The sequence below is a fragment of the Archocentrus centrarchus genome, chromosome 14 (genome assembly GCF_007364275.1).
Source record: "Archocentrus centrarchus isolate MPI-CPG fArcCen1 chromosome 14, fArcCen1, whole genome shotgun sequence".
Classification (NCBI taxonomy): Eukaryota; Metazoa; Chordata; class Actinopteri; order Cichliformes; family Cichlidae; genus Archocentrus; species Archocentrus centrarchus.
In genome coordinates this window covers 37,130,728-37,154,074 of record NC_044359.1, presented here as the reverse complement: position 1 = coordinate 37,154,074, position 23,347 = coordinate 37,130,728, and the positions used below count along the sequence as shown (strand labels likewise).

General features: G+C 41.2%; 1 protein-coding gene across 1 annotated transcript; it reads right to left on the bottom strand.

Moving 5' to 3' along the window:
- Nucleotides 1-4,505: 4,505 nt before the first annotated feature.
- On the bottom strand, nucleotides 4,506-20,721 carry LOC115791549 (tumor necrosis factor alpha-induced protein 2). Its single transcript, XM_075074421.1, is given in 14 exon segments — nucleotides 4,506-6,237; nucleotides 8,143-8,264; nucleotides 10,954-11,109; nucleotides 11,207-11,304; nucleotides 11,307-11,328; nucleotides 12,902-13,037; nucleotides 13,129-13,267; nucleotides 13,559-13,646; nucleotides 13,726-13,836; nucleotides 13,918-14,032; nucleotides 14,117-14,864; nucleotides 15,273-15,496; nucleotides 17,671-18,239; nucleotides 20,565-20,721. Coding segments are annotated over 13 exon segments (2,820 nt in total). The 5' UTR covers nucleotides 18,216-18,239; nucleotides 20,565-20,721; the 3' UTR covers nucleotides 4,506-5,921.
- Nucleotides 20,722-23,347: the final 2,626 nt, after the last annotated feature.

Genomic DNA, 23,347 nt, shown 5'->3' with positions numbered 1-23,347 from the left:
TTCTAATTTTAGAAATATTGCACAAATGCAAAAAAGAGGTCCTACATATTTGTTTAATATGTGCATTGAAGGACATATCCGGGTCAAAGATCCTGTTGTGCAATCTAGTTTCTGTTATGGGTTAGAGTTATAGTTTATATGTGTCCCAGTGTCTTGTTGTTTAGTTTCCTTTTGTGTTGTGTTACTTCCTGTTTTATTTTGGTAGTCTTTTGCCCCTTGTGTCTTGCATGTAGTTTTACTTCCTTTATCTGGTTATCCCTTGATTGTTTGTACGGTGTGTTCACCCACCTGTTCCCATTCCCTTAATTAGCCCTTTGTGTGTATATATAGCCTCAGTCCTCCCTTTGTCCTTGTTGCCTCATAATGTTGTCTTCACTGTGCACTCCACCTGTTTGGACCCAGCTCGTTCCCAGTATTTTCCTCGTGCTCTAGTTTTGTTTTGCTAATCAAAGTCTTATACCAGCATGAAGAAAAAGCTTTTTTTTTTTTTGCTTGTACTCTGTTTGTTTCTGTATTTTGGTCCTCACACAGCAGAGTGTGCGGGGCAGTCACTTAGGCTAGACAACTTCTAGAAAGGCTACTTAATGTGGTTCTGTATTATTGTTTAAGATTTAGCTGTTACTTTATATCTGTGGTATAACAACTTAACCCATGTAGCTTCAGAGGAATAAATATTTTCCAAGTTAAGGGGAAAGAAAAGAGGAGTAGCTAAATTGGCTTTAGCTGAGGCTAGCATTAAGTATGCTGCAAACTGGGTTTTATTGATTTATTGTGTAATTTTTCAGAATTTTTTCTGCTCTTTGCCTCCAAAGAATGTTTTGAGGTGACTGTTGTTGTGATTTGGCACTACAGAAATAAAACTGAGCTGAATAGAACTGAACTGACTCTTTCTGTGGTGGGATACAAACATTAGTGAATAATCACTATTTCTTTTTAATGATCAGTGTAATACAGCTAGTATATTTCTGAATGTAAATTTACCAGCAGAAAAGGACTTAAAATAAACTTGCTGGGTCATGTCCTGTGGCTAGCCTTTACCATGCTGACCTCATTATAAGGGGATACAGAGATGGCCAAGCATCTGCAGGTCCATACTTTTCAAATAAATATACATTCAACCACCTGCTGTGAAATCCCACCAGCTCACGGTGAGCCTCCTGAGGTATTTCAAAGCAACCAGCCCCTCATTCAAATTCTCATACAGACCCTCTGAAAGGTCAGCATGCAGAATAACCCCTGCTGGGGCTGGCCAACTTTGTTATGATAAGCCCACGAGCTGCTCAGACATGAAAAAGCTAAGCGGCAGCAGCAGAAGGGAAGTTCCCTCCTAGCGCATAATGTAAACTTGGCTCCAATAAAAGCATCCGTTGGCACCTCAGCGGACAACAGGAAATCTTTGTTTAGTAAAAAACATCCCGTCGTTGGCCTCAGCTTGGATGACCCTTCTTGTTGCAAGACAGCGGAGTCGTTCTTGAGCCCATATTTCAGGATCTGTTTACTGAACAAAGCTGCCTTACTCTTAAGATAAACCACAAAGACCTAATGTGTAGTTAGATGTATATGTACCTACTGCGTAGCTTGTGTGTCAGTCCCGTGCCTGTTTTGCACCTCTTGGTATGTATTGTTTAACACAGCACTAGACAGCATGTCTGACCCACCCATGTTCAGGGGTCACGGCACCTAAAGTTAGTAGCTGGCAGAGTAATCAAATAATAGCATGTGCATTCTAACAGTTCATTGACCCTTACTTGGAATTTCTATCCTGTTTCTCAGACTTTTTTTAATCTGATTTAGTGCTCAGTTCAGATAGCATATTTATTGTAGGCTTAACTTCCATGTAGCTGTTGAAAACAACAGCCTCAACACTGCATTTAAGCTATTATTAGACTCACCTGGCTTTGCTCAAAATGTAAATGATCCCACTCATTGTTTTAATCACACTCTGACACATGGCACAGAACCTGAACATTTAACTGTATTCCATGAAAACCCTGTTTTGTCTCACCATTTCTGATAACATTTAGATTTACAAGAATGGAATACACAGCACTGGAAAATAAATTTCATTACAGTAGAAGTCTTTCTGAAAGTGCGGTAATAAAGTTTAAAGATATGCTGTTATCTTCAGTGCCATGTACCAACACAGTGCAGAGCAGCTACCTAAACTCTATACTCAGTAGATTATCTCATTAATAGTTTTACATCCTCACTGTGTACGACCCCTGTGGCTCCTCTGGAAAAGAAGGCAACAAATCAGAACTGCTTGACTCCCTGGTATAACTCACAAACACGCAGCTTAAAGCAGATAACCCGAAAGCTGGAGAGGAACTGGCATTGCACTCTTTAGAAGATCTTCATTTTTCATTAAAAAATAAATAGTTTCTTTTTAAAGGCACTTTGTACGGCAGGATATCTTACTGCTCATCACTGATTGAAGAAAACAGGAATTCTTTTCAGCACTGGCTGACGAAGAGTCAGAGCTCTGCTTCATGAATTTTTCTCACAAATAAAATTTTAACAATTAGAGAAAAAATTATTCACAGCCTTACCACAGACATATAATCAAACACAGCAACTTTAATAAATTATGATGTTTACTCAGGCTTTTCCTCCCCATCAATCATTTCTTCCTCCAAACAATCAAACATGTCTTTTAAACCGCATTCCTACAAGACTGTTCAAAGAAGTTTTACCATTAATTAATGCTTCAATTTTGAATGTGATTTTATCTTTATTATATCTTTATTAACAGGCTACTTAGCACAGGCCTTTTAGGTGGTGGCAATTAAATCATTATTAAAAAGCCCTGACTTGATCTAGCAGCCTTAGCTAATTATAGACCAACTGCTAACCTTTCTTTTATTTAAAAAATGCTTGAAAGAAATAGTTATAAAGCAGTTAACTGATCATTTGCAAAGGATTGGTTTATTTGAAGAGTTTAAGCCAGGATTTAGCACCCATAGGTTCACACCACTAGTGAAGGTTACAAATGATCTTATTTCCTCTGAAAGTGGACTCAGTGATCCATTAACCACAATATTTTGCTTCAGAGATCATAACACACCATTGTTATTACAGACAATGCACTGCAGTGATTTGATTCGGTCGGCTGTGGCTCAGGAGGGACAGCAGGTCATTTACTAATTGGAAGGTTGATGGTTTGATCCCTGGCTGCTCCACTCTGCACGCTAAAGTATCCTTAGGCAAGATACAGATCCCTGAGTTGCTCCTGATGCATTCATCAGAATATGAATTGTAATTATTGTAGGGTCTTTACCTACAATATAAAGCACCTGTTTGTTGTGATTTGGTGCTATGTAAATAAAACTGAACTACACTGAGTGAGTGTTGGATAGAAAATGCTTGTATGAATAGATGTGTGAATGAGACATGCTGTATAAAGCATTTTGAGTGCTCATGTAGAATATAACAGCACTATATAAGAGTCAGTCCTGAATTACAGTAATAGTCAAAAGTTTGGACAAACCTTTGACTATTACTGTGATTCAATTTAATTCAATTTTATTTATATAGCACCAAATCACAACAAACAGTTGCCTCAAGGCACTTTGTAGGTAAGGACCGCACAATAATAATGTATCTAATAGACTCCAATTTGAGCATTTAAATGGGGAGTCTTTTTCACATACTGCAGTTAATTATGGAGTTCCACAGGGTTTCATGAGAGAACCAATTCTATTTACATGATACATGCTTCCCTTAGGCAGCATTATTAAAATTCATATTAAACAAATCTAAAATTAGAAACATCCTTTCTCAGAGTGATGCTGAAAAGCTAATTCGTGCATTTATTACTTCTAGGTGGACTATTGTAATTCATTATTATCAGGCTGTCCTAAAAGCTCCCTGAAAAGCCTTCAGCTGATCCAAAATGCTGCAGCTAGAGTACTGACAGGGACTAGAAAGAGAGAGCAGATTTCTCCCATATTGGCTTCTCTTCATTGGCTCCCTGTTAAATCTAGAATAGAATTTAAAATCTTCTCCTCACTACAAGGTCTTGAATAATCAGGCACCATCTTATCTCAAAGACCTCATAGTACCATATCACCCCAACAGAGCACTTCTCTCTCAGACTGCTGGCTTACTTGTGGTTCCTAGGATACTTAAGAGCAGAATGGGAGGCAGAGCCTTCAGCTTTCAGGCCCCTCTTCTGTGGAACCAGCTCCCAGCTTGGATTCAGGAGACAGACACCCTCTCTATTTTAAGATTAGGCTTAAAACTTTCCTTTTGATCAAGCTTATAGTTAGGGCTGGACCAGGTGACCCTGAATTTAGTTATGCTGCTATAGGCCTAGGCTGCTGGGGGGGTTCCCCTGATGCACTGAACATTTTTTCTTCACTCATGTGTTTCCAAGCTCTGTGTGTTTATACAACACTCTACATTTAATCATTAGTAATTATTAAACTCCTATTATTGTTTCTCCTCTCCTTTTGTCCTGTCTCTGGCTGTCCCTCCCTGAGCCTGTTTCTGCTTCCTGTTAAAAAGGAGTTTTTCCTTCCTACTGTTGCTGAGTGCTTGCCCACAGGGGGTCATGTGATTGTTGGGCTTGCTTCTTAATATTGTACAGTCTTTACCTTGCAATAGAAAGCACCTTGAGGTGGCTGTTGTAGTGAATTGTCACTACATGAATGAAACTGAATTGAACTGAATTGAACTTGTCAGTATCTAGTAAAATACATTCCATTTTCTCTGAAATTTAACAACAACAGAGCTGCTAAATAATTTTTCTCTACCCAGTCAATGGGCTTTTATTATGATTCCAGCAATAGATCCATTTCATTCACAGTGACAGAACATATTTCCATATTCACATGCAGTACTGAGCAAAGGTTGGGGGTACTAAAAGTAAATGGATGATGTTTAAAAAAACAATGCAAGTTGGAGTTTCTATTTAAAAGTTTACTTCAAAGTGCAGTAAAGAAAAAAAACACCAATGCCTTTAAAACTGCACCACTTCTCGTTGGTACAACAGTTGTTATTCAAAGGATCTCAGAGAACTTGCTGTTGTTCTTCTCAGACTGTTTTAGTGTTTTACATCATGTAATCTCAGCTCAAAGATTATAGAATCTTTGGGCTGAATGTGGCCCACATCATCAGTTTTCTATGGGCCACATTTGGCATTGACTGCCAGCCTTGGTTCAGTGTCAGTCTGACTGAAGTCTGACTTCTGCACTTCAGCCACAAGTCCACCTAATATCAGTTAAATATGTCAGGTGTGTGGTCACATTTGTGCCACAGCTGGCTCCCACAATATTTGCCAGTGCTATAATGGTAGGTGCTAAAATTAGCCCAGATCAGGTCCAAATGTTCAAGGACCCTTTGTTCTTACCACTGAAGGCAGCGTGACATTAGGCTCTGGCCTGTCGTCATGAAGCAGAATGAATGTGGAACAGATCAAATGCATCCTTGATTGTATGGTTGTCTGCATAACAATCTAAATGGCTAAAGTGTCTTTAACTTTTGCACAGTACTGTCCACACATATGCTCTATATACCAGAGAAAGGGTATATATAATTGGGTAAATATATGCTCAACAATAGACATTGTAGATCATATCGAAGTTGTTTGTGCAATGCTGTGGAGAAATAAAAGCTGAAAAACAAATGAACACGTTACATTCAGAGGATATATTGTTTTTTGCTTACTTCTGTAGAGGTGTAAATAAACATCAAAGTACTGTAAATCATGGTGAGCTATTAAAATACACAGTTTGTTTCACAATCCCCTCAAAAATGCACATGAGGAAATGGAGAATTGCCATTGAGCATGTTCAGTATGTGCAGTACCTGAGGTTACGGTTTGTTTTTAAGTGGCTGGTGACAAAGTTTTGGTCAAGGTGCATGTACATCTCATTTTCGCAGTATGCCTGTGACTACTCTCCCAACACAAACACCAACAGCTAGTCTTCTCTGTGAAGTTTGCTTGCATCTTCCTTATTCTCAGCAGGTTGAGGTGCTGTGTTCCTGACACTTATCCTGCCTCTCCGCCTCGGCCGGTGCTCTGAGAACCAGTTGGAGACAGTCATGGCGAGGCGGAGGAAGCCCAGGCTGATGCAGTGCACCTCTGAAGTGATGGGAATGTCAGAAAAGAGGGCGTGGTCCCGGCACATGAGGACGCTGCTACATTCAAAGTCTTTGACGACATTGAGGATCTCCTGTCGCTCTGCCTGCCGCATCATCCCTCTGACATTCAACAGGGTGGAGACATGCTTCTTCCTGCAGAGAGGAAGGATACAGGGAGGATGGAGGGCAGACGGGTGTTAATGGGAAATTAGAGCAGTCTGATGCCTTCAAAATATGCCATGACGCTGATTAACGGTCATTTTCTCTGAGTCAGTTTCTGGGAAGGACAGAAAATTTGGTATGACTGTCTAAAACAGTGGTTCCCAAAGTCAAGAGTGCTGAGTCCCACTTGAAAACCAGAAAATCCAATACCCCACCCCCCCCCCCCCATTCCCGGTCGTCCAATTGCGTGGATCTGTGAAATTTTCCTGGCTAGAAGCCTGACTTCACTGTCATCAAAATGCAAGAGAACGTGATGTATTTCTTTGAAAATATGATTCAAAAGCATCACCAACACAGGCTGCTGGCTACAAATTGGTAACTGCTATGTGACTCACTTGCCACTGGGACACAAATTTAGGTCAAAGTAATGACCAATATCACAAACTAACCACCTCCTATTACCAGTTTAAGGCACCTTTTATATAAATAAATTCATTTAGACAAATATGTAACCATGCATACTTGTAATTTCAAAGTAAATTTCAGTTATTACCGGGGCCCCTGCAGTACCTTTGCGGGTCATACTTTGGGAACCACTGGTCTAAAATGTTGCACGTGAGAACTGAATAAGTCAATAATAAGAAACGTGTATGTGAACTTGCATTAAATTTATACCTTATTTTTCATCTATACAGAGTGCTTAAAAACTGTAAGTCAATCTGGCATAAAATAAGAAAACACAAATATTTAAGAAATCTGTCAAAAACCTGTTTAAAACTAAAAATTACTGAATTCACTGAATGAATTCATGCTTTATACCCAAATTTGAGTCCTGCTCACTGAACTTCTCAAAGAAGTCAGACATTAATCGAGCGTAACGTTCGACCTCTGAAAGTAATTGTTCTGCTCAGGAATGCAAGTAAATACTGCATCTTTATCAAAAAATTATAGTGTACTTTTCTATTTTTTCAGCTTTTTTTGTAAAACAGTAAATTTAAAAATTCATGGATAATACCAATAATTATATTTTAGCATTAAAATATAATTTAATGAAAGAGATTGCGCATACTGGTGGATTGACATTACAGAAATATAAGAAAAATGACTTTGGTAATTACCAATACTGGTGGACTAATAAATCTGTTAAGCACTGTAGTCTTTATTTATGTTTGCATTTTTTGATACCACATGCATAATAATCATCCAGGTTAGGAGGTCTGATGTGTAGGCCCAGCCATATGTGCATGAACTGATTACTGCAGTTAAATGAAACAGCCAGAAAACTCAAGGAAGGCCTGCAGCATTTGATGTCCTCAAATACCTGCAGGTCTGCCATAAGGCACAAACAAAAATGTGTTTCTAGGTCTGAACTACTACATTTTTCTCCTCTTCCACACCTTTCCCTCTCTGATTCAAAGTGTGGCACCAGTCTGTCTCCTGCAGGGTGGCAGGAACAGGAAGTGCTCGGCAGCAGCTTCCTGTCTGTTCCTCGGAGGGTTATGCGTCACATGCGTTGGGTTGACAACCATCACAAATGTGAGTCTTAATCTGTGCACAAACAGGCTGGAACTCCCCCCCTGAGGCTTGTCTGCCTCATCCATTCTCAAAACAGAGCCGCACCGCTTTCCAAAAATAGCAAAGTTAATGTAGATATATTTCCGCGCTCCTTTTCCTTGTTTTGATCCTTTGCGACAAAAAAATAAAAAACATATGTAGCCTTACATTTTCTTGTTTTAGCTCAGTGCCAAAAACAACACAGTGAATGTGTAGCAGTAAGCATAAAAGAATATAGGACCTCTGGGAGGGACCCGTGCAGAGAGCATCTGTTTTTATAGATGCTTCCTGTTTGTAGCAGTAATATTTCAGGACTGTTAATTTTGTTGAAAAAATTCTTACCGTATATCTGGGAACTCTTTCACCAGAACAGCTACCTCCATTTGGATGGAGGGCGTGTCCTCCAGGAGGATGATGTCAGCTAGGTGGCAGATGATGCTGTCCAACCAGGAGGAGTTTGATTCCTGAGGCAGAGAGGAGACAGCAATTCATTGTCATTGCATAAACCAGCATAAATACTTATTACCAGAAAAACTGATCATTGCATTTTACTAAATCATTGTAACTGTTTAGAAGAGGTAACAAATGTTTTTGTAGCAACAATTTGCAGACATCCTCTCAATGTTCATCTGCAGCCAGTCATTAATGTGCTGTTTTGGAACGATGACAGCCATAAGGATATCCTCAGTGAATGTGTGTGCGTGTGATTGTGCTTGTTCAGAATAGGCAGATAGTGGGTTGAAGCTTTCTTAACAACCGCTCCTCAAAACTACACTTCAGCCCCGACCGGTCGCATTTCAGTCATACGAGATTCTGCAGAGACTGGGGATCTTGCAGGGTCACAGATGCACTTGCATGTGCAAAAGTTTGCTGTGAAAGAAAAAAAAAGCAGCGAACCAAAGAAAATGATAAAGAGAGACGTGGACAGAGTGAAGAGAGCACAGCTGTGGGTCGAGATGGGCGAAGAAGAGACAGCCAGACAGACAAAAAAATCTTTTGATTATTAAGAAGATGAAAAGTTCACTTGTTATTTGTTATCACTGTCCCTCCAAATGTCCTCTTTATAAGACTTAATGTGTTTTTCAGACAAGAAGTGACAAGTGGTCCAGTGAACAATGAAACCCACAAAGAAAACACAGGTTAATGCCTCTAGAGGCCAAACATTTAGGTATTCAATTAGTGAATAACAAACCTCAACCTCTGCTTTCCTAGTTCTTGTTTTTTTCTCAGGAACACTCAGGAAAAAGAAAGGTGGCTTGGCATTCACTAAAAATAACAACGTCTTTTTTTGGCGGTCATTAAAAGCCCATCCTCCCCCCCATGCTCCCAAGTTCCCAGTTTCCACAGAAACTTCATCCCGCTCCTCAGCGAAAAAGGCCATCAAGGCCATCCCAGAGCCACATCAAAGTGGGCCAGCTGACAGGAACAGGAAGTTCCCTCCGAACACAGCAGCTTCCTGTTGTCAGCTGAGGTGACGGGCACTTGTTTGAACTCGCACACAGAAAGGGGGCAAATGCCATGCTGTCAGGCGTAGTTGTTTTACTCCCTCTTCCCCACTTGGGCAAGTGCTAACGTAAGCCCACTTCATCCATCACCATCTCACTGACGGCAGCCACTTTTCAGAGCTCAGTCCTGTATCAACACTGTCTGAGTTATTCCTGACCCTGGAAGTTCCAGGGTCAGACTCCATTTGCAGCCACCACACTCTGCATTTCCCTCTCCTCCTTCGATGTTTCGAACCCTCGAACACTAACATCAGGCAATTTTCACCCACATGAAAGTGAGAAAGACAATGTTACAAAACTCACATTAGTGTTCTACGGTTAAGAATCAGGACTTTAGAGCTGTTTGGGTTCCATGTCTTAAAGACATTAAGGCCTGGATGACCTCTAATTTCCTGCTTCTAAATTCAGATCAAACTGAAGTTCTTGTACTCTTGTACCCCACAAATCTTAGAAACATGGTGTCAAAGCAGATACTTACTCTGGATGGCATTACTTTGGCCTCCAGTAACACTGAGAGAAATCTTGGAGTCATTTTTGACCAGGATATGTCCTTCAATGCACATATTAAACAAATATGTAGGACCGCTTTTTGCATTTGTGCAATATTTCTAAAATTAGAAACATCCTTTCTCAGAGTGATGCTGAAAAGCTCATTCATGCATTTATTACTTCTAGGTGGACTATTGTAATTCATTATTATCAGGCTGTCCTAAAAGCTCCCTGAAAAGCCTTCAGCTGATCCAAAATGCTGCAGCTAGAGTACTGACAGGGACTAGAAAGAGAGAGCAGATTTCTCCCATATTGGCTTCTCTTCATTGGCTCCCTGTTAAATCTAGAATAGAATTTAAAATCCTTCTCCTCACTACAAGGTCTTGAATAATCAGGCCCATCTTATCTCAAAGACCTCATAGTACCATATCACCCCAATAGAGCACTTCGCTCTCAGACTGCTGGCTTACTTGTGGTTCCTAGGATACTTAAGAGTAGAATGGGAGGCAGAGCCTTCAGCTTTCAGGCCCCTCTTCTGTGGAACCAGCTCCCAGATTGGATTCAGGAGACAGACACCCTCTCTATTTTTAAGATTAGGCTTAAAACTTTCCTTTATGATCAAGCTTATAGTTAGGGCTGGATCAGGTGATCCTGAACCAGCCTTTAGTTATGCTGCTATAGGCCTAGGATGCTGGGGGGTTCCTGTGATGCACTGAGTGTTTCTTTTCATTCACCTTTTTCACTCTGTTTATACTCCACTCTGCATTTAATCATTAGTTATTATTAATCTCTGGCTCTCCCCCCCTCAGCAGATGACCCCCCCCTCCCTGAGCCTGGTTCTGCTGGAGGTTTCTTCTTCCTGTTAAAGGGGAGTTTTTCCTTCCCACTGTCACCAAGTGCTGCTCATAGGGGGTCGTTTTGACTGTTGGGTTTTCTCTGTATTATTGTAGGTTTTTACCCACAATACAAAGCGCCTTAAGGTGACTGTTTGTTGTGATTTGGTGCTATATAAATAAATTGAATTGAATTGAATTGAATTGAAACATAAAACATTACTTGTGTTTTTCTCCATACTCGGGCACCTTTATCACACTCAGAGATATTTATCTCTCAGGCCTAACTGAAAAGCTCATGTTTTGTGTCTGTAGACCAGGCTTACCAGATCCTTAAAAGTCCTTTCAGCTGCTTGGCCTCATCTTGCAGGCGGAAAAGCCATCCTCTTCCTCATCTTAGAGGATGTGCAGATGAGCCGTCCCCGCATAATGGCTCGGACATATTCCACCAGAACCCGCCGGTGCACCTCACCCCACAGCGTCTGTCAGTCATAACAGTAAGTACAGATTAGCTATGCTTTAAACAAGTTATTGCAGGGTCCTTAAACATATTATTAGTACCAGGTCAAACATTCTGACCTGATATGGTGGAGAGTCCATCCTTCTGAATTTCTTGAAGTGCTGTTTAATACTGGCTTCAATAGATTCGAAGGCCTCTGTGTTGTTCAGCCACTTCTCTTCATCAGTTTGTCAAAGAAAGGCTGGAAAGACAACAAACCACCATCAGATCAAGAACACACAAATTTAACTGAAATAATATATGTGAATGTTTTAATTACTGAAAATATCCACACTAGAGGTAAATATTGTACTTTATACTCATTATTACTATTTATTATTATTATTTGTCTATCATTTAATTGCCAGCTGTTTATAATCTAAGACTATACACATACTGTCATTTTCAATATTAATAAAAGGAGCTGGTAAGACATGATATACAAAGTAGGCCCAGTTATCTGTACCCCACCTCAATGAGTAAGTCTTTTATACTTCGAGAATATTTTACTTATATAAGCCTTTTCTTATACCTAGAGGTGGAGGAAGTACCTGAAATCTGTACTTGTATACTATATATTAGCTGCCTGAATGCTGGAGGTTTCTTCCTGTTAAAAGGGAGTTTTTCCCTTCCCACTGTCGCCAAGTGCTGCTCATAGGGGGGGTCGTTTTGACTGATGGGTTTTCTCTGTATTATTGTAGGGTCTTTACCCATAATACAAAGCGCCTTGAGGCGACAGTTTGTTGTGATTTGGCGCTATATAAATAAAATTGAATTGAATTGAATTGAATGTGCTGGGTTCAATTTTGTCACTGCTGTGCTAAAAGATTTTATCCAGATTTAAATCAAAGACCTGAACGCTTCCTCCACCATTGATACGCGACGTGTACCGTGTGATATGCCAACAAATACAACGGCAAAAAGAATTGCTCATTATAAGGGAAAACTGGACAAAGTTTTGATTGAATGAATGAAAATAATAAATACATATTGTGAAAATAATATATTTTAATGATACATTATGAAATCATAAATAAATAAAGGGCAGCACAGTGGTACAGTGGTTAGCACTGCTGCCTCACAGTTAGAATACCATCTGGAAGGCCTGGGTTCGATTCCACCTTGGCCCAGGCCTCTCCCTCTCTCTGTGTGGAGTTTTGCATGTTCTCCCCGTGCTTGCGTGGGTTTCCTCCGGGTACTCCGGTTTCCTCCCACATTCCAAAGACATGCACTTACTGGGGTTAGGTTAATTGGCTAATCTAAATTGCCCATAGGTGTGAATGTGAGTGTGTTGGCCCTGTGACAGGCTGGCGACCTGTTCAGGGTGTACCCTGCCTCTCGCCCTATGACAGCTGGGATAGGCTCCAGCCCCCCCGCGACCCTGAACAGGATAAGCGGAAGCGAATGGATGGATAAATAAATAAAGACACGAGCATCTAATGATTCACTGCAGCACCGTAGTTACAGTAATGATCAGTGGTGTCTGCGTTCTGTTTCCAATAACATGGAAAACAGAATCAAACAGTTCTTAACAAGTTTATTAGACCACCTGTTATAAAACAAGAAAACACAAATATTTCAGAAATCTGTCTAAAACTTTTTTAAAACTAAAAATTATTGAATTCACTGAAATTACAGAATCATTAAAAGTTATTTATCAGTACTTTTATTTTAGTGCAGCTAAACACTGGGTGGTCTGATAAATTTGTTAAGCACTGTTCATCTGGGTTATGATGGAATCTTTGTTAATGGGAACCTGCCACCGCCCTGCTCACCCTGATGTGGTCAAACAGTCTGTCAGTTAACACCCTCACTGACTGGTTGATGATCCTGTCCAATGACGAGTTGGCTTTCTGCGCAGACTCCTCACTGCCCTGTGGGTCACACTGCCTGCAGCGCTCCACGAAGGATCTGCACATCACACAAGAAATATAAACTTTCTCTTTGTTTTCCACTTTAGAAAATGTTCAGATATATACAATGTCACTGTTTTGTTTCCTACCTGAAAGGAGGGCAGCAGTTAACCAGAGCTATGGTCCTTGAAACATATCCATCTCCTCGATCCCCAAATTCTGCCCGAGAGTCATGAAACATCTCCACCTTCCTCTGGAAACTGAATGCATCGAGGTTTCATGAGAACCCTTTGAATTCTAATGTAATCTATAATCTATAGAACAATCATTACTTAATTACTTAATGAAGATAGATAATAGATAGATAGATAGATAGATAGATAGATAGATAGATAGATAGATAATAGATAGATAGATAGATAGATAGATAGATAGATAGATAGATAGATAGATAGAGTTGTCTGAACTGCTTTCATGACTGTTCCATTTGCTCATGTCATTTATCACAGTGATACAAACACCTGTAACAGACATGACACTGGACTAGTGACCTGTCCATGCACTCACCTATAAATAAACTCACTAATCCAATGAGACTGCAGCGAGCCACTCTTGCTCCTAGAAACTGGTTCACAGATGTAGATCTGTCCAAATCCACCTTCAGCCTCTGAAATTGTGAAGGACAATGAGTGATAAGGCACAGATATCATTCAAGAACAAATTCACTGAAATGGTGGGCTTTGTACCTGGATCACTGAGCATGCCAGGTGTGATTGATACTCCTCTATGTGCAGAGTCTGGGCCCATCGCCTCTCCTCTTCATCCAGAACGTGGATCAGCTCTGTTGTCACCTTATCCTGAAAATTGCAGCAGGGAATTTAAATGCTTCTCTTATCCAGATTTTCCCAGTAACAGATGTGCAAACACTCTTTTCTCACCCTGACTACGCTGATGCAATCTTGTTCCAGCCTGTCCACTGTCTCTTGAGCCAGAATGGCATCCAGTGCGGCGTAGTTGATGGGTGTGCTGGTTCCAATAGTTCCTAGGACATCCCTGTTGGGAAAGGATAAATGAAGTAAATATATCTAGTAATATTGGCTTGCTGTGTTATTACTGGAGTATTCAATCATTACCAACCTGTTGTAGATGTTGTAGAACCAGTCCAGTAGTGAGTATACATCTGTGATCTGCAGTGGGCCACTAGTAATGGTACGAAGACGTTTGGCCACAGCCCGATGGTAACTTTCCACATACACCTGGAAGGCTGCAAACTCCTCTGGGTAAATGGATATAGCATTCCTCCGTGCTGCATCCAGATCATCCACCATTCGACACTTCAGACGCTCCAGGTATGAGGCCAGCTGGCCTGCTTGGGTGTCTACCTGATGTGGCAGGCTCCAGTCTGCAGCCTCCGCTACAGCCTGCTTCCACTTCATCTTCAGTCGTCGGGGACGTTGGCTGGGCTGGATGCGGGGCACCTCTTGCTCTGGCTTGGTCTCCTCTCTCAGAGCCCAGGCAGCATCAGCATGCTCTTCTTGTTGGATTACCAGCACCACCAGACCAAGGTTGGGGCCAGCACTAGGCTGGCGGAGGGACTCTCGCACCACATCCCACATCTCTTTTTGCAGGGCTTCATACAGGAGCTCGACATCCTTAGCTTTTCTCCGGCTTGAGTCCAGAGTTGCATTAGAGCTGAGGGACTCATCTAAGGATGAGGACAAAGGCAACATGCTGGGTGGGGTACTGGGACTCTGGGTAGGAGTGAGGGTAGGAGGAGTCGCGTTTGGCAGGAGAGATAGGAGCTCACTTTCTCGCTCCAGCTCCTGAATGTGTGTGTCAGCCAGGAGAAGGTCCCTGTGATTGACCAGCTGTAAGATCTCCAGAACTGTGGAGAGCCAGAAGAGAAACGTGAGGTTAGAGGTAATAGGTTTAGAAACAAATAGGTTAACAGACTGTTTTTATGGTTATTCAGCAGCAGTGCATGAAAAACTCTGCTGTTTTTTGCATGTTTGCCTGCACATTCCTCTGTTCCTGCTAAGGTTCCCTGCTGGAGTCTGCAAACAGTAGCTGAACTATCTAGAGGAACTTCCTCTCCTTTTCAGTCTGCTAGTGAGTGAACCCAGTGACTCTGCCATCCGGGGAGTTTTAACTTCCACAGAGGGTTGTGTAGGTTTCAAGAACTATACTATTAAAGCTTGACCAAAAAAAGTTATCTAAAGTAACATAAATTCATTGCTAAAATCTTTAGGGTCATTTGACAAGTAAATTATTTTTTTGACCTCTTAATTATTACCTGAGAGGGGCTCTCTGGTTTTGATCACTGGGTCCTCTACCTCCTTCTCTGTTTCCTCCTCCGTCTCTTGGGATGCCTTGTCTGACATGGATTCTCTCTTTAGCTTGCCCAGACTGACCATCCTGAGGAAGGATGGTCGCCTGGAAGCCTCTTCCTCGCTGCCTGTGCTCAGGTCTCCACAGGGCAGACTTTCTCTGCGTTCCTCCTTCCGTCGACCTGTGAAGCTGCACAGCATCCACAGCAGCAAGAAAGAACATAAATTATGACTCTAAATGATGCAAGGACTTTGGATGAGTGCATGAGGTTTGTATTGTATTGTATAGAATGCCTAGTAGCAGCTATGCTTGGAATGCCACACATTCACACAGTGTGGCTACCTCAGCTAAAAATAGTCCCATTCAGTGAGGACAGCAAGTACACAACAAGCCACTGAAAAACAAAAGAGGTTCCTCAGATCAACAAGTTACTGTCGCAAATTACATAAGCCCTTAGGAAATAAGCACAGTATAGGCTGTTCTATAACTGACCAGTAAATGGGACTTTCCATTCTCAGCTGCTGAGAAATGTTTTTATCTTTATTTACCACCCCCCACACCCCACCCCCACCCCAAAAACACACACACCAAATGCAGTGTAATGAAATGCTTTCTTGATAGTGCCTAATTTAAAATCTCTGGTATTCTTGGTTTATGCAGCATATACTATGCCATGATGCTTATGCAATCAAAGGTGTCATATGAGACATAAAGTTTCTTCACACTTAAGTGGCATACAGTTGTGGTCAGAAGTTTACATACACATGAATGTCCTGGTTATCATGTCTTTGAACTGCTCTTTTTCCAGGCTGGAATGATTGTACTGCTTACACCTTTAATGGCTTTTAAAAAGCAAGAATTGGGCGTACAAGTTTGAATTGATTTTGGATTTTCTCTAATCCATACAGTATACATACAGGCTCAAATATATACATACACCCCTACTAATATTTGGTTAAATGTGCCTTAGCAAGTTGCACCTTGACCAGATGCTATTGGTTAAAAGCTTCTGACATGTTTCTGGTTGGATATTTGACCTCGCTTCTTGGCAGAATTGGTAGAGTTCACTGAAATTAGTTAGTTTCCTGGCACAGATCTGGCTTTTAAGCATATTTCACAAATTTTCAGTAGGTTGAGGTCAGGGCTTTGGGAAGGCCATTCCTGAAGCTTAATGTTAGCCTGCTTCATCCATTCCAAAACTAGTGCTGACGTGTGTTTGGGCTCATTGTCCTGTTGGAACACCCAACTGTGTCCAGGTTTCAGCCATCTAGCTGTTGATCTGAGGTGAAACTGAAGAATTGTAAGGTATTCCTCCTTCTTTATTATTCCACTCACTTTGTGCAGCGTACCAGTGCTACTGGCAGCAAAACAGGCCCAGAGCATGATGCTAAGGCTACACAGTTGGTGCAGTGTTCTTAGGTTTGAAAGCCTCACCTTCATTGCTCCAAAGATACATCTTGTTCTTGTGGCTAAATACCTCAATTTTTGTCTGACCATAGAACTTTTGTCCTGAAGGCATTTGGGCTTCTTTCTTGGTCAGCACTCTCTCAGCCCATAGTGATGTAAAACTGGCTTCACTGCGCTGGTGTTCCAGCAGTTTCCAGTTCGTGGCAGGCTTTATGTCTGGGCTGTTCCTGAACATCCAAACCAATTTCCTCTCATCTGAGAGTGACAGTTTGGGTCTTCTTCCAGACCTTGGCAACATGGTGACACATCTGAATAACTTGTACTTATGTACAATTGTTTGAACTGATGATCTTGGAATCTGCAGTTGTTTAGAAATGGCTCCAAGAGACCTTCTGAACTTTATAGATCTATAATTCTCCTTCTTAGATCTTCACTGAGTTCCTTGGACATTCCCATTGTTCTGAGTAGTGATTAATCCAGTGAGTGCTGTCAGACAAGTCCTTTATATGCTGGCAAAGAGAAACTACCAAATGCAGTCAATAATGATTACTAACGAGAAGTTAATGGGCTTTGGCCTTGTCAAGTTAAGAGACACTGTAGAACCTTCAGCACCACTTATTAGAAGATTTTATATATATATATATATATATATATATATATATATATATATATATATATATATATATATATATATATATACTTTTGACCCTGTGTGGATCAGAAAAATCCAAAATAAATTCAGCCATGTGGCCCAGTTCTTGTTTTTTAAAGTCAGTAAAGATGTATTCTGTACAATCTTTCCAGCCTGGAACAAAACAGTTCAAAGACATCATTAAAAGCTCAAAATTACCATGACATTCACGCCCATGATGAGTGTATGTAAACTTCAGACCACAACTATACAACAGGTTAGACGGTTTAATGCTGCCCTCGTTCTCCTTCAAATCCCTCCTCACCGAAGCAGGGTCATTATTCCCTCTGAGCTCCTGCGTAGTCCTTTTTTTTTCTCTCTCTCTGCTGGGAGTGTATGCGAGTCTCCAGGGTTGTAGTGGGGCGTGTTGTTGCCCCACACATTGCGTCCTGATATACGGAGCCCCTTCCCCAATTTTCCAAGGGTTTTAAGGGGGGACACTCCACAGATCCGCTCCAGGGTCCCCCGCAGTGGCTTCCCTTTAGGATTTCCCGCCCCGTGTCTCTCAGCATTGACCTCGTTCTCCTCCTCTTCACCATCACAGGAGGACTTGAGCTGGAGGTTGCCCCTCACCTCCCCCATGATGAGGCCCATGTCACCTCTGTTCCTCTCATCATCATCCAGGTCCACATCCTCAAAGGGGTTCAGGTTCTTGTTCAGATCCTTCAGTTCATTAAGCTCCTTCAGGTCCTTGAGCTCATTCAAGTCCCTGATGTCTAAGTCCAGGCGGGGCAGAATCAGTTCACCGTTCACTCTGGGGAACTCATGGCAGCTCTTGGATCTTCCTGGGAGCTTCTTCAGAATGGGCATGACTGCAACTGATACTTTAACTGACTGCAAAACAAAGATAATGTGTAAGATGTAGGAAAGCTTTTCAGCCAAACGACAGCTTTACAAAGTACTGAGAACCTTTGAATACATTCTTTTTTATTTTACTCAAACACTCAGGATGGGATAACTGGGGTAAAACACAGCTCGCAGAGATGTGCCAACATTTATCTATAAGTGAATAACTGCAATATCTTGAAAACTGAACCAGTGAAATGCTGCCAGCTGTTTTTTCTGATCGTCCATCAGCCATCAGACAGTTTATGTAACTGAAGTTAAAAAAACATCCTCTCACGTGCGGGTTATGCAATGCCCTTCATTAAGTGAACAGGAAATACATATTCAAAATATTGCTGCATTAACGTGCTAAGCTATGGAGTGAGAAATATTTATGTTGACAAGGTTGAGAAAGTTTGACTTGCAGTTGGCTGATTGTAACCAGGACACACCGAGCATGCCCTGGTTATAATCAAAATACTGTGATTTCATATCAAATTCAGTGACAGTCCTGGACCTGAGCTTTAACTTCAAACTATTTCTAAGCAAACTAATTTTACACTGAAACTTAAACTAATTTTAAGGTAACTAACTTTTAATTCAAATTTTACTTTAATTTAAATTTTACTTCAATTTACTTTAAGAGCCGTTTTGTGAAGTTTTGCCAAATCTAATATGTGGTGATGAGACTGAATACATCTTAGTGAGGAAACACTCTTCAGGGAAACACAAACAGTCAGTTTCATGCTGAAAACACTGCTAGTGTCATCCATCCATCCGTCCATCCATCCATTCATCCATCCATCCATCCGTCCATCCGTCCCTCCATCCATCCATTTTATTCTGCTTTTCCAATTCAGTGTCACTTCAGTTTCAAATATACAAATATGTGACGAATTAAAGGAAAAGCCTGAACTCTTGACCCCTACAATGATGGGATCTGGCGACTCTGTGTAGGAGGGGGTGTTTTTAACAGAACTCAGGAGCCACTCGTCCCCTTAAAGGGAATGGTGACTGCACATCAGTACAAAATGTTCTAAGTGTTCACCTTTATCCTTTGATAAAGCATTTCTGTCCTGGTGGGAGTGACAGTAAGACAAAGCCACAATAGGGCATGAGGACATTATTTCATGTTATTCATAGTAACCCAACCAGATCCCAACACAGTGGTAAATGGAGGGGACTTGTATAGTGCCTTTCTACTCAATTAAGCACTCAGTGCTTTCTACTACATTCACCCAATCACACACTCAGAAACAATGCTGTCTATACCTAACCCCACACGCACACACACACACACACACACACACACACACACACACGCACACACACTGATGGATACATCGGGCAACTCGAGGTTTGGCATCTTATACTGTGACACATGGGCAGGAGCTGGGGATAAATTTTCTGATTGACCTTTAACCCCTGTGACCATGATGGTACTGCTTTATGAGCACAATGAACAAGAACAGAAAACTGTTTCAGTTCCATTCTGCATGTTCTGCTGTAAGACCTACTTTATATACTTTAGTAGTACTCAAAGCTTGTACATTTTCACACAAAGCTCATTTCAATTACAGTTTTTATTTCTAGACTTTAGTTTTAAATAATGAGATCTCCAAATATGAACCATGCCTTCGGGTACAGCGAATAGGAGGAGTGGAATGAGTCCCCACCACCTCCACCATCCATTTGTGTTACAGAGTCTTCTCTCTATGCACTGCAGTAATGTGTGTGCAGCTAGAAAGGCTCCTTTGTTTCTGCCAGCTGAGCAGCATCACTCTGGACAGTGATAATAATTGTTCTGTACAGGAGCTTGTTTGTAAAAACTCAGAACAATGGCTGTGGTTGAGGTGGTTGTTATCGTGCCCCTTTGGTGTCTGCATGGAGGACGAAGCAGTGAATGTTCATACAGTAAACAGTGTGTCTTTATTTAAGAAGAACTTTGAACTCAAAGGCTACATAGCAGCATTATATTACATTTGGAAACTGGTGCTTTAATCAAATAGATTATATTAGATTAAATTAATAGATTATTCAATCTATTAATTTTTTTCCTTGATATTTTTTGTTTATTTTTCTCAGCTGTTTTTTCATATCTCACAGCAGTAAATGATGGAGGAGGAACAATGAACCTGTTTGTTTTTTAAAACACTAAAAACAGCTGCCAAACCTTTAGTCCATGAGTAAAAAAGACAGAAATGAAAAAAACACAATAACTCCTCCATTAAAACAATCTGAACTGTGTATCTTCAGGGTTACAGTCAACATGAAAGAACAAAATGAATGAAAATGAAAATTGGAGAATAAATGAGTGCAGAGGATCAGACTTACCTGATGATTATGATGATGCCTTTGCTGTGTTTCAGTACAATGTCATCCTGGAGTGTGTGTGAGCTGCCAGGCTGTAGAATGTGTCTGTGATGAGTGTGAGAGTGTGTCTGAAAGTCTTCAGTGACTCAAGAGAGCAATGTGGCTGCCTGTGGTTTCCTGACGGCTCTATTGTGGTAAAAGGTGATATGTTTTCCTGAGGAAAGGCCCGTCCCGTCCTTTCTCTCCCCCCCTACACCACCAACCCTCCATCCCACCACCACCACCACCCTGTCCCGATCAGCCCCCGCGCCTTGGGGACCCTTCTAATTGTGTTAACCATAAGGTGAAGGAGGACAGCACATCCCCATGTTGTGTTCTGCAGTTTGATCAGCTCTCACTCGCTCTCTGAGTTTGTGTGAAAACAGAAACTGAGGATTATTCAGCGTCAGCAGCCAGTAATAAACATCCCATTCTTGCACCATCTGCAGGTTTTTCCTCTGAGGAAGACTTTAAATTTGACTGATCTGAATCATTTCTGCTCCTGCTCGATTGTCTTTCCGTTACTGCAAACCGTCAAGGTCATCATAGCCCAGAGTCTAGAGACAGAGTCTAATGCAGGACAAAACAATTCAAGAATGAATGCAGTCAGTGTGAGGAGTGTGTGCATGTGGATGACTCAAAGCATTGTGCAGTAAAAAAAGAACATGTCAACGAGACACAAGACATGCTGTAAGACACGAAGTGCTTTTACCCACTGTGGCTCCCTCCTGCCACCCAGTGTGCACAGTGGTGCAGCACAGAGGGTGGTGTTCTGCCTCTGGACCACTTCAGACACAATGGCTGATTGGATTTGCACCAAGCAGTCTCTTAGCTCATTTTTACCAGTGTTTGCCATTATGAGGGTCTCACAGTTGGGGAGTCTGTGGCTCAGGAGGTAGAGCAGATGATCTAATAATCAGAAGGTTGGTGGTTTGATTCCTGGGGTCTCCAGTCTGCATGCCAAAATATCCTTAGGCAAGGTATTGAATCCTGAGTTGCTACCAGTGTGTTTATCTGTATGCAGGGGTGAAAGTAAGCCGGTACGGTCCGGTACTGCGTACCACTAAAAGATTCTGCACCGGTACGCAGTACCGGTAAGAGTTCAAGCGGCTGTCTGCTGTAAAGCCGTCATTCAGAACCGGTCACGGCTGTATTTTGGATCAGAATAGATCCGTTAGCAATAAGCAGTCTAAAACACGAATTAATCAGTTAATAAATTGCTTTTTTTTCCTCTCATTTCAAATTGTTTCTGAACTGTTCGTGCTATGCTGGAGCCTCAGTTCTCTAGCTTCTCTCCCCTCAGAGATCGAGGATTTCTTCAACGGACAGCCACGTCCCATAAGCGGGACGGATGTAGAGCATTGTACATGACAGGCTAGACCCTCCTGTTTTGATTGACGCCTCATTCAGCCAATCATGTAACTTGCTACACCAAACTCAACAGAAAAGCTATGTGACACTCCCTGGTTATTATTGGCTCTGGAAAACCCATTTCTTAATGTGATTGACAAAATGAGGTGTCAATCAAAAAGGGAGGGTCTAGCCTTCCATATAAAATGCACTACATACAGGGGTTTTCCAGAGCCAACAATAACCAGAGGGCTTAGTTTTTTCAGGTGATTTTGGTTCAGCCAGTTAACAGGTTAAAACGTTCACCGCTACGTTTAATGTCGGTTTGCTTGTTACAAAATATCCCAATTAAAAGCAAAGAGAGATGAACTAATTGTGTTTCATGTTATTCTGCTCAATTTCAACAATACAGCACAGCTCAAAAACACTGCTTATGATCAGAGATTTCATTTACACTGCACGAGAGCGCGTTCACCTCCAAAACACGGTGGATGCCAAGAGGACTGAGGTTTGAGAAAGTTTGGTGGTTATTTCTGTCCAGAAGTTTTGTATTGGTCGAGAGAGCCAGAATGGACGGAGGTGGTCATCAGTTGTGTTAAGTGTACAGCGTGAGCAAACATCTTAGTTCCTTAACAACAAAAATATTTTTCACATTGTCAAGTGATTCTACTTTCTGCCTTATCCATATATATATATAATGTTTTTGTCATAGTTCCGGCAAGAATTTAAAACTACCCGTCTGTATGTGAATGTTAGATAGAAAGCACATAGTTAAAAAGTTATTGTTTGAATGAGGCATGTTGTATAAAGTGCTTTAAGTGTGCAGGCAGAAAAGCACTGTGTTAGAACCAGTCCACTTACATCCTTCATGGCTGAGCGTCACTCAGCCACAGATGTCGTCCAACATTAACCAGGATTGGTAGCTGCAGCCAGCCACAGTGCGAATGTCTCCATCAGGAATCAGCAGCAGCTACATTCATTTTATTTTATGATGATTTAAAATCTGTTGAATAACTCAAATTAACAATAAAAAATGTTCAGATTCTGTCAAGAACAGAAAAGAAATGTTTGGGTATAATGATGCAACAGCAAAAGGAGATATATGTTACCTAATCTGTCTTTGCATTTGGCCCAATACGTACAAATTGTCTCCTCATAAGCAGTGCTAAAACTAAAAATCTACAAGAAATTATACAAATACATACTTTCCCATTTCTGAGCATGCAGGGCAATTCTGATATCAATATCTGATGTTCCAAAGAAACTCTCATAAGCATGTAAACATGTCAAAAATCAGCATTTTTTTTTAATCCAGCATTAAGAATCCCTTTGATTTAATTACTAATAAAACAGCTTGTATAAGATTAGAGCAGCTGCTTCATCTGTGAGTCACTGTATACACATTCACACATTTC